Here is a 15,275-nt window from a genome sequence, read left to right as displayed (position 1 = left end):
ATTTCGCTCGCTTAGAAAAAAGTTATTCACACATCAATTTTTCGCTCTCTCAAAAACAGCGGTATGAACAAAAACCACTCGCTTTTCGCTCCGCTCTTCACTTTTGTTCACCACCAAAATCACTCCAAATTTTTCACGCGTTTCATTTCCCGCTTCAAAAATCACTCCAATAAAATTGATTAAAAAAAGGACTTCTCCAATACTCCTCTTCGAGTCGTAAAAAAGACAGCGCCCCAATACAATTCAAATTCTTTGAATTGTAAAAAGGACTTCTCCAATACTCCTCTTCGAGTCGTAAAAAGACAGCGCCCCAATACAATTCAAATTCTTTGAATTGTGAAAAAAAATACGAGCGCAATAATAGCCGGCTGAGAAGATGAGGGCGGCTATTAAAGAGCCCATTAAAATGATCGTCAATGAGAGTAAGTAATACAAATCTGCTGGATCATAAAAAGGAAAACGTCTATATAATAGACGTTGGCGAGGCTGACAACGGCTGTCAAAGAAAAAAATAATAGGAGGAGGGGTTAGCTGGCTAGGGCAGTCAGTCAATTGATCAACTAGGGGGCTTGAAATGACGTTCTTAGAGCTAATTATAGACCACTATGTAATTCAAATTAAAAAATTGTCCCACATTTGGTGCACTATTTACTTGAGTTTTTCAAGTTAACGTCCGCCAATTGAAATCAGCAGCTCAAAATTGCGAATGGGAGGGCCATTTAGATCAACTAGAACTATAGTTCCGTCAAACCTCTGGAAGACTCAGCACAAATATACGGCAAAATAACAGAAACTTTGCGAGCACAATAGCTCCGAAATTGCGAATTTATTTAAAGAAAACACTCAAACTTGTCATCAATAAGTAACCAGCACCCAAAACTGGTCTTTTTTATCCATTTTTATTTAGTTGGTCCTTTTTATTTAGTTTTGCGATCTTTACAGAGTTAAATATAGATTGCCTAGCTAAGCAACTGTTCATTAAAAGTGCTATGAGTGGAACGAGAGAAAAACAAAACTAGCCCAGACAAGTAAAACATATACGACTTAGGTCGGACGAATGGCTTTCAAGCAACAAGAGCGGGTTTGACTTTGGTAGTAGCTAGCCTCCGCTTAGGGTACTTCTCTCCAATGCAAGGGGGCAAGCAAATTGGTGGGAGGGGAAAAGAAGAGCGGGGCAGAAATAGGGAGGAATGCAGTTCGAGAATACAAAAAGAGGGTATCTCACAACTTTACAACGTGATATCACGCCTACATAGGGGAGTTGAGGGGGATTCAATTTGGAGTCCAACCCACCAAGAAATTCTTTTAAAATTGTAAATTGAAGTCCGATAGGCTCTTCAAATAACCGTTACATATTTAAAGACTATTACAGACTATACAAGTTGAATGCGCGTAGTAGGGTCATTGAGAGAAATAGTGGTGGAGAGCTAGAAAACAATCAATTTTCATTTGGCCAGGGTTAACAAATTGTCCAGAAAAAAATGCAAAAATTTCAAAATTAATATTTCACCTCCCCTTGCACTACTACATTTTTCAAAAAACATTCTAACAGGTAGTGCATAACTAACAAACACAGCTTGTCAGAAAATAGCCGCAAGAGCTTCATAGATCTGCAGTCTAAAAAAAGTAAAAACATAGCTGGCAGATTGCCAGAAAATAGCCGCAATAGACTCGTAGATCGGCAGTCTAAAAAAAACAGTAAAAAAGACAGACCAAAAAAATTCGTCTTTTCATTGAAGGCTGATCTGTTATATTTTGATTAAAAATATGTATAAGTTATTGCTGCCTCTTTTAGCTGATCTCAAATAACCTTCATTTAGAGTGACACACACCCATTTGACCTTATCTCTTTGAATTAAAGTAAATAAAAGTCAATTTCAAAGTGAGGAAGTCATTTTTGAGAGTGAGGTGAGTCAAGTGTGACCAAAAATTTAATCACGCGCATGAACAAAAAAACTCGATCCACTAAGAGCGAAAAATGACGTCACACATGCAATTCAGTTGAAATTGCATGAACGAATGAACAAAAAGTGGCTGTGACGTCATATGGTCGTAACAAAAATCATGACGACGAAATAAAAAAAAACCAAGAGAAGGCCAATAATAGCCCCAGCTATCGCTGTGCGGCTATTAAAAAACCAGACCAAAAATACTCTCCTCATTAAAGAATGAGATGTTATATTTTGATTAAGAATCAGTATAAGTTATTACTGCCTCTATTAGCTGCTCTCAAATAACCTTCATTTAGGGTGACACACATTCACTTGACCTTATCTCTTTGAATTAAAGTAAATAAAAGTCAATTTCAAAGTGAGGAAGTCATTTTTGAGAGTGAGGTAAGTCACGTGTGACCAAAAATTTAATCACGCGCATGAACAAAAAAACTCGATCCACTAAGAGCGAAAAATGACGTCACACATGCAATTCAGTTGAAATTGCATGAACGAATGAACAAAAAGTGGCTGTGACGTCATATGGTCGTAACAAAAACCATGACGACGAAATAAAAAAACCAAGAGAAGGCCAATAATAGCCCCAGCTATCGCTGTGCGGCTATTAAAAAAAACAGACCAAAAATACTCTCCTCATTAAAGAATGAGATGTTATATTTTGATTAAGAATCAGTATAAGTTATTACTGCCTCTATTAGCTGCTCTCAAATAACCTTCATTTAGGGTGACACACATTCACTTGACCTTATCTCTTTGAAATAAAGTAAACAAAAGACAATTTCAAAGTGAGGATGTCATTTTTGAGAGTGAGGTAAGTCACGTGGGACCAAAAACTTAATCACGCGAATAAACAAAAAAACTCGCTCCATTTAGAGTGAGAAATGACGTCACGCACGCACTACAGTTGAAATTGCATGAAAGAGTGATCAAAAAGTAGATTTGAAGTCGTTGAGACGTCATATGGTCGTAACAAAAATATTGACAGCGAAATTTAAAAAAAAAAACAAAAGAAGGCCAATAATAGCCCCAGCTATGGCTGTGCGGCTATTAATAAAGTTAATGCGGCAACACTTGTTTTGGAAATATAAAATTGCGCAAAAAAGTGCTAGGTGGAGAACAACACGTCTATCACCCTTTATAACCTTTATGTTGCTTTAAAAGTCAAACAATGTCATCTTTTTGAAAATATTATATATCCTGCGACATCTATGGTTCCTATTAAGCAAAAAATTATCTAGCTGAAAATTACTGTGAATCACGTAAGCAAACAAAAAAGGGGCATGGAGAGGCCAGCTTCAGCTCTGCTGAAGGGTTGGGATGGAGAAGGCGGGGGATGTGGGAGCGCGGGGTGGGGGCGGTGAGGTTTGAGCTTGCTGGATTATGGTTGGAATGAGCTGGAGCGGATGAAGTGGGTAGTGGAGGTTAAGCGTGGGGGGATAGTGATGAAGAATGGGTAGTGAGGGGGAGTGTAGGGGTACTGGGGGTTCAAACTCAAAATTAGGATTAGCAACCGCCTCCTCACCAAGAAATCATGTCTCCCCTAATCTGTTTCACCAGTGATTCGCATAATTGGAGACTAGTAAACCGTAAGACTCCAAGATAAACTTAATGTTGTTCGGGTATCACCTGTTTATCCCGTTTTTGAGGAGAGAAAGTCAAATGGTCAGACGAAAAAAGAAACAATCCGAGAAAAAGTTGGTAGTACGAAAGATCGCACTAACGAAGACCCAAATAACTAATATAATTGCTACAAACTTTATTTGACTTCAATTAACGGGGAACGAGTGATTAAAATGATTTAGGTCTTCGTTTTGTTCACCGATCTCGTGTCGTTTACAGACTCAAAGTTCAAACTAGTAATCAAACTGTTAACTGAAACTTAAGTGCAAAACTTTTGAGTTTTACTTCTTTGTAATTATCTTCCTTCTATTCTCTCCCTCCCTCCTGTCCTCTTTTTTCATATTTTTTTGAAACATGTAAATTACTCAGAATATAACCCTAAGGTTAGATATCTACATGCTTTAAAATGTTAAATAAATTAATCAGCATTGTTATTATAATAATCTTCAAATTGTGGCCGTACGTTCTCATAGGTAAAAATAGGAATTGAAGGCTCCCATTTGTCTATTAACGGGTACTTTCTTGTGCTAATCGAGCAAAAACTCGGTTAAAACATTTCAAAAGCAAGATTTACTGTTAAAAGTTCTTATTGAAGAGGGCAGAAGAACTTCTTTTGTTTATTGCTGCTTTTGAACAATCTCTCTGCCGTTATTTGGTTGATCTTGATGCTTTCACGAGAATGATCTCCGCTTCATGGTAAAAAAAGACCCATCAAGCAAGGTCTCTGGCAAAATGTCCCTTCTCATTTGTTGACAAATTTATCAAATTTGTAGAGGCAATTATTCGAACGAAGTGAGAAAGTTGTTACTGACCTTTTGATCGCAGTCTAGTAAACAATTGATCATGACACAGATGCTGTTGGGAATCAAATATCCAGTTCCCGTTCCTCCTTTTGCTATATGATTGTCAAAGTGCGTCTTCGTCCTAAACACAAAACATAAGAAGATCCGGTTTCGGCAGAAAAACCACTTAATTTTAGACAAGAAATAAAACCCCTACGGAAATAAATGCCACCTAACTATTAAAGAGCCGAGCATTTAGCGCGTTTGGCCATGTTTCGCAGGTCATGGTCATGCCTTAGGGGCCCGTGGCACTTGATATAAAACTATCACAACCCACCAAATCACGACCGAAATTCATTTTTAAAATGGGGGTCTATTTCCGTGGGGGCTTAATTCCTTGGTGGTTTATTTCCTATCCAAAATTAGGTGGCTTTTTTCCATGGGGGAAAAAGGAGGCTTTTTCCGTCTGGGTTTATTTCCCAGACCCAAAAAGATCTAACCGGGAACTCCGCAAGATTCAAATTCTGAAAATTGATCGCTAGTGTAATGTAGACACTACACTACCTCTTTGAGTTGTTATCAGAAAGCAAATTCGATATAGAATATTCTTTCTATATCTAATTTTCTCAATCATTAACGATATCAATGTCCACATTTTTCAGACAAATTTCAAAATTGCGTTCACGAAGGTGTAAGACCAAATTTTTGTACTTTTTGACAGCCTGGTCGATCATATCGGCAGCCAGCAGTTTCAACCTCTGATCCAAATGGTCTCTGAACTCTAAATCAGGCCAGTTGATGTCTTGCATGAAATCCTGAAGTGCACACAACTTATGTATCAAATTGTCACTCGCAATTGACCCTCGTGGCTCTACTCCTCCCATTGGGTCTGCGCCTCCACCTCCACCTTTGTGCTGGTTGCGACGTCTGAAAACAATTTGAACCATTATCATCATTCGAAATTATAGTACATTAAATGGCACGGCACTTCATCTTCTGAAACATAGCGGGCAGATTGCCGGAAAATAGCCGCCGTTGAGTCGCTTGATGCACATCGGTATTGAAACATAAAAAAGAAAAAAGAAGAGACAAATTGACTGAAATTTTTTGTTTTTTTTTCAGTGTCAAAAAATGTTCAAATTTCCCGTGCAGTTAGATTCTAAAACTCTACTTAATTCAGCTTCTAAGCTGAAAGCTAATAAACTTAATACCGATATCAGCTAGCAAACACTGTAACGAACTTTGATAACCTAATTCTCAATGACTTAATTACCGGGCTTTATTATCCCGCCTCTTTCGATTTTGCTCTTTTGAATTTGACCGTATTCACTATATTGCGTAATTCAATGCATGAAAGAATTTTAAATCCATTCAGTTGAAATGGTGAGTGAAGTAAGTCAGAAGTCAAACGTGAAAACCGTGACTTAAGTAAAACGAGAAAACGTGATCAAAAGGTAAAGCGAATTGGAAACAGGAAAGCGCTTAAATAATAGCCGTTTGAGAGGCTGACGGCGGCTATTAATAACACAAACATACAGGGCAGATTACAAAAAAATAGCCGCCGTTGATTCCCATATCTTTGTACAAAAACAGTTTTTAAGTGCAAAACTTAAACTTCATTTTGTAGTCAGACAAGCTCCTGTTCATTAATGAGAGGATACATGGAATAGTATCAATACCAATAAGCATTAGAAATGGTAACTAAGACTTATAAGAACAAAGAAAAGATAGCACGAACAGATGCCAAAAAATATCTGGAAATATCTATGGAAATAAAACAAATTCAACCAAGTTGCGCTACCGAAACCACTATTGCCAAAACAACTCGCAACAAATAATATTGATTCAATAACTAACCACTCTTTGATATAAAAAGCAAGAGAAGCCCGACAAACAAAAAAATGTTCCACAACTCGAAAAAAATGCTACTTCTTGATTGTTGTTCTGCGAAGACTTTAAAAATGCTTCTGCTAGATCAGTGCACTACGCAACTCCAGCCAGAGAAACGCGAAATAACAATTTAAAAAAGCAAACAACGAAAAACTGGAAAGAAATTACAAAAAATTTTTTAGTTAAAATAATTAAAACCTTGAACTAACAAGACCTAGAAGCAAAACCTATAGAAAGGATCGAGCTTGAATAGTGAACAATAAAAACTAATGCCAAAATTTTAATTCAAAAGAAATAGGCAAAGAATTTAGAAAAAAGAAGACAAGAATACCCCGAACACAACTAATTAAAATCTGTTGAATCGAAAGACCACTTAAACCCCTTAAGTAACAAAGTTCAACCAAGAAATCCCCAGACTTTGTGAAAAGTGAAATAAAATTTAAAATAAAAAACTGCGAAAAAAGAGTCCAACAGGGCAAAAATAGCGCAAAATTGTGCCTGAAAGTCTAATATTTTTATGGGCTGTTCAAAAAGGCTCCCCAATTAACTTATTCAAAAAAGCTCCCCAATTAACTTATAATTAAGATAATTGAGACAAACACTGTCATCCGATTAAACTGAGTTAAAACTAAAAAAACTGCATTGAAAAACCAGCACTTGATTTAAAAAAATGCTAACAGAGCGAAAATTTTCTTTCATCTACATTTCTCGCACTCGCTCAGAATATTGCATGACTGAAAACCACATTAAGTTCTTTTGATTTCTTTGACTTTTGTTCAGCAGATTGACCTAACCTCTTTTCACCTGCGGCATTTGACTTCCTCTAAAACATCCTCTAATATAGAAGTCACCGGTTAAAAATAAATAGGGGCGCAATAATAGCCGGCTGAGAAGATGAGGTTGGCTATTAAAAAACCATGCCGGTTGTCTGCAGCTCACTTGGAAAATATTCTATTTATTTAATTTCAAGCGCAAGCAAAATCCAAAATCTCGATTTAACAGGAAAGGGTAAAAAAAGTTGCTGATAGCCTCCTCCTAGTTGTTTAGGCATTTAAGATTTCAAGTGGTTAAACTCGGCTAAAATTGTTTTAAATGAAAACTCATTAATCAAATTAAGCAGCAACGATCTTAAGTAACAATCACAAAAAAGAAAACATCTACTTCACCTTTTGTTCTTCAATTGAAAAGAATGTTTGATTTTTTGGGAATTGTTATTTGTGTTTGTTGCTAAATTGGTGATCATGTTTTCGTTGAAAAAGAGCATTATTGGTGAATCATACGATGTTTAAACATATCCTACTTAACAAATATCTGACAGGTCATCAATAAGTTTCAATGAAGCCTATTCAGGTAATGCTTTGAAGCAGATAAAAATACTTGGCTAGATTTCCTTTAAACTGTACAATTCTCCAAGATTCGTCAAATAATGTCCATTACTGGGAATAGTAAACTAAATTACTTCAGCTAATTTGCAAAGCTTCATGTTATTATTTATTTATTCACTCAAATTCATTTATTCCGTCAAAACGGAATAAAAAAGATTTTCTCGCGTGACATAAAAGATGACAAGCCAAGGCAGCTTATCAAAGTACTGTGTGCGAGAAAAAAAGTTTGGAAGTGCGTGAACTAACTCGTCAGGTGTGATCCACTTTTCCTTGTCAAAGTCCTTCTGTGTGGACTGGGCAATTGATGTCTCCATCAGGTCCACATATCTGATCAGCTGCGGTGCAAACAGGTCACACATTTGAGTGTGGAATTTTCCATTGCGAAGCATGTCTATAAAAAAAGGATTGAGTTGACTTTTAGAGTTTTAGTTAGGACTAGCGAAGTGGATTTGGAGGCGTGTATTATCAAGCAACGTCAAGATCTTATATGACATACCAAAGTGTACTAAACATTCAAATTCTTGCTTCCGACGTTCAACATTCCTGATTCAGACGTTCAAAATTCCCGTTTCAGACGTTCGAAATTCCTGTTTCAGACGTTCAAAACTACTGTTTCAGACGTTCAAAATTCCTGTTTCAGACATTCAAAATTCCAGTTTCAGACGTTCAAAATTCCTGTTTCAGACGTTCAAAATTCCTGTTTCAGACGCTCAAAAGTTCTGTCGTCTCAGAGGGAAACTTCTCAATTGGGAAAATTCTTAAGTATCTCTTTTTGCTGTCGACGAGTGCATTTTTTGTTACGTGGGGCTGAATTTTATTATGTACTGCAAAAAGCCAATCACAACAAAACGGGCAAAAATGCTCACTGTTTAATGCAACTGACAAAATTAAATTATACTCGTTATGTCGCAGTAGCATTTCAAAACGTACCCTGCAGATTGCTGGAAAATAGCCGCCGTTGATTCCCACAACCCAGATTGGGATTGAAAGAAGAGAAAAACTAATGAAAAAATGACTTTTGTACACAAAAATATTTTAAAGTAGGAATTGTTTTGATGTTATTTTGGAGCTGAACAGACTCCTATTTCGCAGTGAGACCAATAATGATTAGAGATGGTAACTAAGAACACAATTTGAGTAAGGGGCATCAATAATTGGGCTTTATGGGGTTGTACGGTTTCTATTTCGTTTTTTGATACTGACTCTGCTCATTTTGAATTGCTTTGTTGAGCAACTGCAGTCTAAAAACACCTTTAGCAGAATGAGAAAAGAGTGAAACTAGCCTAGAGAAGTCAAAAAGATTTCACGCAAAAAGTTGAACAAGCTATGAACTAAGGTAAAGCGAAAAAATTTTGTTCGACGAAGTAACAAAAAATAGGAGCGCTATAATAGTCGGCTGAGAAACTGAGGCGGCTATTAATTACGTCAGAGTAATTTGATTTGATTCTAAATCTAATTTAGCTTTTAAAGGTTGAATTTGACGGGAATTTTTTTTACCATTGAGGACGTAGCAAGAACTCAGACTTTTCAGTCGTTAAGATCTGAACGAACACAATACAGATGATGCTGTTTTTTAGAGAAAACTTAAAAGTTTCTCTTTAAGAAAAAAAATTAGTAAAATTTTATAAAGAAGAAGCATAAATTAAGAAAGTCAGCCTGAAATATTGTTGGCTTTTAAATTTGCTTTCTATTGGCTACTCTACGGTGAGATTGCACTTCAGCAGTATAGATTATAATTCAAAACAATTTTTGTTATTAAGTAAAATATCTTGAAAATGATGACAAAAATTGCGCTTTTGGTACTCCTTCCACAGTTTCACATATTATTCCTACCATGCTAAAGAGATAAACATAACCGACTAACATTGGGCAAATTGCTCTCAAACGACCGGTTGACTTCGTCAGTAGCTAGCCACGGTACAGTGAGGCTAGCTTTAGTATAATTAAAGGGGTGCGACGTGAGCGCAGCGGGGGAGGGGGTGCACCGGGAGAGGGGCGGATGGAGGGGGGTGGCAACAGTGGGGTGGGGGGCAACAGCCGGGGGGGGGGAGACGGGGAGGGCAAACGGCGGTTCTTGGCTGCACGGGGCCCTTACGGCCTGAACGATGTGCAGGGTCGGGGATTGGGAGGGGCGTTGAAGGGGGGGGGGGGGGGTGAAGTGACAGGGGCTGAAGTGTGGGGGTGTTGTGGGTTGTAGGGGGATCAACCTCAAAGAACCGCCCTTCACACCATAAGTATAAGTCTCCAAAACAGTTTCTGTGAATCGCATACTTGGAGACTAGTGAGCTGAAAGGACTATAAGAGCACTTACTACCCGCAGGGCGCTACCTGTTTATCCCATTTTTGAGGACGAAAAGCCAAAAAGGTCAGACGAAAAATCGGTCAAGCAAAAAATCGCATTAAAAAAGATCGACAGGACTAATATAATTGCTACGTTTGAGAGCAATTAAACATATATGATAAAAACAAGCAAAACTTGAAGAAATTGAAAAGTTACAAAGAAATCAGTGAAATGATTATTTCAAAGCTTACAAAGCAATTGACAACCAGGTCTCAGATTTCTTTTATGAATGAAAGAAAGAGAAAATAAATCAATACGGTTAGCTCGTTTTAAGTTTCCACTTTTATCTATAATCCACCATAAATTCATCAAAAAATAAGAGCTGATTTAAAACCTCTAAAAACTGCAACTTAAAGCTACATTTAATTTCCGTGTACGAGTCGTTAAATAAAGCAAAGGAAGAACAATAAATAATCAGAATAATGATAGCCAAACTCCACTTCATCTTTACAGTTGTTCTATTAATTGTTCTCAGCCAATCACTGCCCAACAATTGTCCACCTGGATTTCAACAGAAGGCGGAATATGGAGAGTGCTATATACTTCTCAAAAATAAGCTGACATACGAAGAAGCCAAGAAAACATGCAACAATCACAACGCGTAACTTTGCTTAAATTCCTTTTCATTTTTATCCTCTGAAACTAACGTAAACCGAATATTATCGTCGGATAAATGCTCTGGAAAATGCGACGTTTGATTTCGGTTGTAGCTAGAAAGTGTGTCTGTGTTGGGGTGGGAGGGGGGGGGGTTGTCGACGGACAGTCAAGCGAGCGATAGAAGTTATGTACACTTCAATGGACGTTATTATATACCAGTGTAATCAATCACAAATAAAATTTCAAAATAATCAACAAATGGCGCGCTCATTTGACGTTTTCCACTGAACTGTCCCAACTTTTTATTAACTAACGTTTTCCACTGAACTGTCCCAACTTTTTATTAACTAACTTTTTATCAACTGTTTAACTGCTGGTCACGCAAGACAAAAACACAGCGGAAGAAATTCGGAAACGACTCGAAAATGTCTTTGCCAAAAATCAGCCTGTTGAATAGCTAGTTTCTGACGGGACCGAGCACCAAAGAAAAGAAATCAATATCTTATTGAAATAAAAGAATAATTAACAAAAAAGTAATTTAAACACAAAAAAAAATCGAAATTTCAATTACGTTTTCAATTTGTACAAGTACAAATACAAAGGCTAAACAATATTTCAAGCCATCGAGACAACTCCCTTGCTCACACAAACTCGGACGGACAAGTCAAAATAAGCACAAAACTTCTCTGATTTTGAACTAAAGAGAAAAAATGGGAAATTAAGACTTTTTCTATTTTTTTTTGGAATTTATTGTCAAAATTCAAAGAACAAAATTGCTTGGCACCAAAAAAACCTGCATTTAATTTGCAATGGAAACTGCGCACCAGCATTAAGCTTAAATTCAGTAACAGTTAAAAGCAATAAAGCACAATAATGGGCCAAAAATCGCTAAAACAGTCTTAAGACAAGAGAACTAGTTCAAACACCTTCAAATTAGCGTAAAACTCTCTTTAATTACAATAAACCTTCGAAACGCTATCATAACGAGCAGAAAATGACAACTTCAGTCTAAAATGTGCTTTTGGAGAACACAAAATTTTTAAAACATAGCCGGCAGATTGCCGGTATAGCTGCGGAAGAATAGACTTGCGTGCCGGATGATAGAGATAAAACAGATACAGATACAAGTTGAAAAAGTTATCGACGCCGCTCAAAAAGCTATGTAAAAAATTCGGCAATAAATTAATAAAGCTTGTTACAATTCATTGCGCAGAAGCCTTTTCATTAGGGAAATGTATTACACATATGAGTTCCTTTACCCTTAAACAAATGCAGATTAAACGTAAGATTTAAAGTGCAAAAGTAATTTTAATGAGTGAGTAATTCACGTAATTTTGATATCTAATCTAGCAAATGAGCTGAAAACCTTGGCTAAATAGAGTGAGAAATGACGTCGCGCGCGCAAATCCCGTCAGTGAGAGGAATAAGTAATTCGGAAAAATTGACTTTTTCAGTTTTGCGATGTAAACAAATGTAAAAGGAAAAAGAGCGTCAGACGAACCAAAAAAGCAAAGGACCGCATTATTGCTCCGCTCAGCTTACAGCTTCGCAGCAAAAAAATCAAACAGCTGGAAAAACCCGCACGTGAACAAAAATTGGCTCTCTTAGTGAAAAATTTTTCACACCTACATTTCTTGTTTTGCTTCAAAAGAAGGCATGAACAAAACAGCAAAACTCTCTTTTATCCGATCTTCATATCTCTTCATTGAAACAACTTTGTCAGACTTTGTTGACTCCTTGAACTTCCAGTTTTTTTGCTCGCTCACTTATCAATAAAAAACTTCGTGTCTTAAAAAGTTAAGTTTGTTAAAAGTCACTCGCGACGTCAAAACGGTCAAGCAAAAATTTGCACAAAAAAGACCAGCACGTTTAAATAGCTTCAAACTTCCTTCATGAGCAAGTAAATTGTAATAATAGCCAGCAGATTGCCGGAAAATGACAGCGATAGACGCCTGTGGCCTTCCATGGAATTGAAACAACTAAAGAAATAAGATAGACAGATTGACCACCAGTCCTTTAATAAACCACTAGACATTTTGGATTAGATTCGGAATGTCATTTTTATGGCAGATAGAGTCTATAAAGAAAAAGCCCTAAAAGAGCTTTCCCAAAACTGATATTCGAAATCAAAAACTAACAACTAATACTCAAGAATTAGGGCATAACAATTTGGCACCACCTTGATGCACACTATTGATCTTTAACGACTAACTGTTCATGAAATTTAAAGTTCCATAAGTGAATTCAGAAATCATTTTTTGAGTGAGCTAAGTCACTCAATTGACCTAAAAGCAGATCAGATGACGTCACGCACACAAAAACTTTAACTGCAAAGCAGTAGAAGTCACTGAAATTGATAAAGTCAATAGTCGCAAGAATCATCGATGGAGGCGAAATAAAAAAGATAGCATGACAAGTACTGAAATACAATCCAAAGAAATGAATGAAAAACTGGGAACTATTATAACTGACCAGCAGATCAATTGAACATTCCCATCCAAATAGGTGAGAAAATAAAATAACCAAACTAAACAAAAACTAATCATTGCTAAAACTCTTAAAGTTTTTGCACTGAAGAAGAAATATGATACAATTCAATATACCCATTAACTCACGCACAAGTTTTCAAAGTGAGTTATCCACTAAAGGTAGATAAACTTGAGAAATGCTACAAATGCTTCAAAAAAAACTGAAGAGAAAAAATTAAAGAAATTTTCTAAATTTCGCAATTAAAAATTTAAATCATTTCGTAGTCTCCAGAGTTCTGTCTTGTAACCCATCTGCAACACTGGAAAAAATTTCGCTGGCCAGTACTGATCGTTAAAATCAAAAAATGACAAAAATTTAAAAAATTAAAAAACTAAAGCAAATTTTAACAAAATTGTGCTAAAATTTGTGATAATAATATCTTCAGACTATTTCATTGTCTCCAGAGGTCATATATTATCCCTGTTTCAAGCCTTAAATAGATTCATTGGTTCATAAAGCTCGATAAATTCGGCATGATACATTTTCAGAAAATTTGAAATAAAAAACTTTATCAAAAAATCGCCAAAACTAGTGTTATTAAAATTTTTATAACCAATCCATTACATCTAGATAATATGCAGTAACTTATTATCAAACCCTCGTGGAGATTCCTGGGCCCATGGCGCCAGAAAAAATTGCTGTTGAAGGCCGAAACAATTTTTTCAGAAATCCATTATCAAATTCTATATAAGGTTTCTTGCCACTTGGGGCTGGAAGAGCTTCAATAATGAAAATAAAGGTTAAGAAATTCGAAAGACTTTGAAAGAAAAATAAAAGTTTTTATCAAAAAGTGCTAATATTCGTGATGTTAAAATGTTGAAAATCAACCTTTTACAACTAGAAACTATTCAGTAACCTATTATCAAACTCCAGAAAAGGTTCCTTGACACCCAGGGCTTAAAAAAATCAAAAAGTGACAAAAACGTTCAAAAAACTTGAAAAAAATTGTAAAAATTAGTATAAAAAATCGTGTTTATGTTTTTAGTAAAAAAAGATATAGCTCTCAAATGGTCATAAAAAGTAATCATGTCATGTAAAAGACCTTTTTTATTTTTAAACATTAAACAAAAAATTGCAACATTTTGGTCTCGAAAACTCTTAACCTTTTAACTTTGAATTACGGCTTTCCCGCTCTAAGCACTTGACGGACTACTGAACGCGGCCAAGGGCCTCTAATGAAATTTGGTGCCCCCTGAGCTTAACCGGTTTATCCCGTTTCGAAAGCTCAAAGTCATGAAAAAAGGTAAGAAACATCTAAAAAAAATAAAAAACATAGCCGGAAGGATTCCGGAAACGACTCGAAGTGAAAATCCATTTAAACGCCATCCAACTACTCATCAAACAAAACGTGCCTTTACTAATTTATGATTATCTTGAAACAAAATCATGAAACAAAAAAGTAAAAACAATAAAATCAAATCTTAAAACATGATAAAAAATCTGATCAAATTTTGTTATAAATTGAGATCCCGAAAAACTATCTCTGCCAAATCAACTTCATCAACAGCTAGTACTTACAAAGCCACTTGTGTGACTTTTGAAAAATACTTTAAGCTAAATTATGAAAAAAAAATCTCTCAAAAACAACTTTCACTGAAAAACTGGAAAAAGTTACTAAACTTTTTAATACTTCAGAAAACATATAAATCCAAAGAAAAATTCCCCTCAGCCAAAAGGGTATCCAGATGATTGCAAAACAATAGGCTAGTCATAATAGGCTAAAAAATCTATCTAAAGAACAGAAAAAAAAACGAAAAACCGCAAAAAATTAAGAAAAATAGTGGCAATTTTCGCTATTTTTCATCATGTTTCTCAACAAAAAATTGCTTCACATCCTAAAAACTGCAACTATATGTTAACTAAAAGTTTAAAGTTTCTCAAGTAATAGGGGTCTTTTCAATACCCATTTGAGTCAGTAAAACAAATCAAAAGTTGAAAAATTGCAAAAATTAGCCCAAAAATCAGCAAAATACACAAAAAACATACGAATTAGCATAAAATTCACATGAAAATTTTCCAGAAACCTTCAAACCGCTACCAACACCAGCCTAAAATTAAAAGAAAATCATAACCAAACCTCTTAAACAAAAAAATTGGAAAAAAACCGCTTTAAAATGCCGCACGTGAACAAAAAAATTCGCTCGCATAGAGAAAATTTTTTCACACATCAATTTTTCGC

General features: G+C 35.8%; 2 protein-coding genes across 5 annotated transcripts in view; one reads left to right on the top strand and one right to left on the bottom strand.

Moving 5' to 3' along the window:
• The window catches only part of LOC142350566 (calcium-dependent secretion activator 2-like), a 240,494-nt gene that overhangs the window by 115,979 nt on the left and 109,240 nt on the right, over positions 1-15,275 (bottom strand). For all 4 annotated transcript variants that reach the window (XM_075402416.1, XM_075402417.1, XM_075402419.1 and 1 more), the window contains 3 exons: positions 7,876-8,020; positions 5,066-5,281; positions 4,385-4,496 (listed from right to left, as the gene is read on the bottom strand). In XM_075402416.1, the coding sequence (XP_075258531.1) occupies positions 4,385-4,496; positions 5,066-5,281; positions 7,876-8,020 (473 nt within the window). The remainder of the gene's footprint in view (positions 1-4,384; positions 4,497-5,065; positions 5,282-7,875; positions 8,021-15,275) is intronic.
• Positions 1-15,275, top strand: part of LOC142350568 (uncharacterized) — a 50,412-nt gene that overhangs the window by 25,693 nt on the left and 9,444 nt on the right. The window lies entirely within an intron of this gene.

This window comes from Convolutriloba macropyga, chromosome 12, assembly GCF_964194025.1.
Source record: "Convolutriloba macropyga chromosome 12, txConMacr16.3, whole genome shotgun sequence".
Lineage (NCBI taxonomy): Eukaryota > Metazoa > Xenacoelomorpha > Acoela > Convolutidae > Convolutriloba > Convolutriloba macropyga.
The sequence above is the reverse complement of the archived record's forward strand: the minus strand, read 5'-3'. Positions and strand labels throughout refer to the sequence as shown.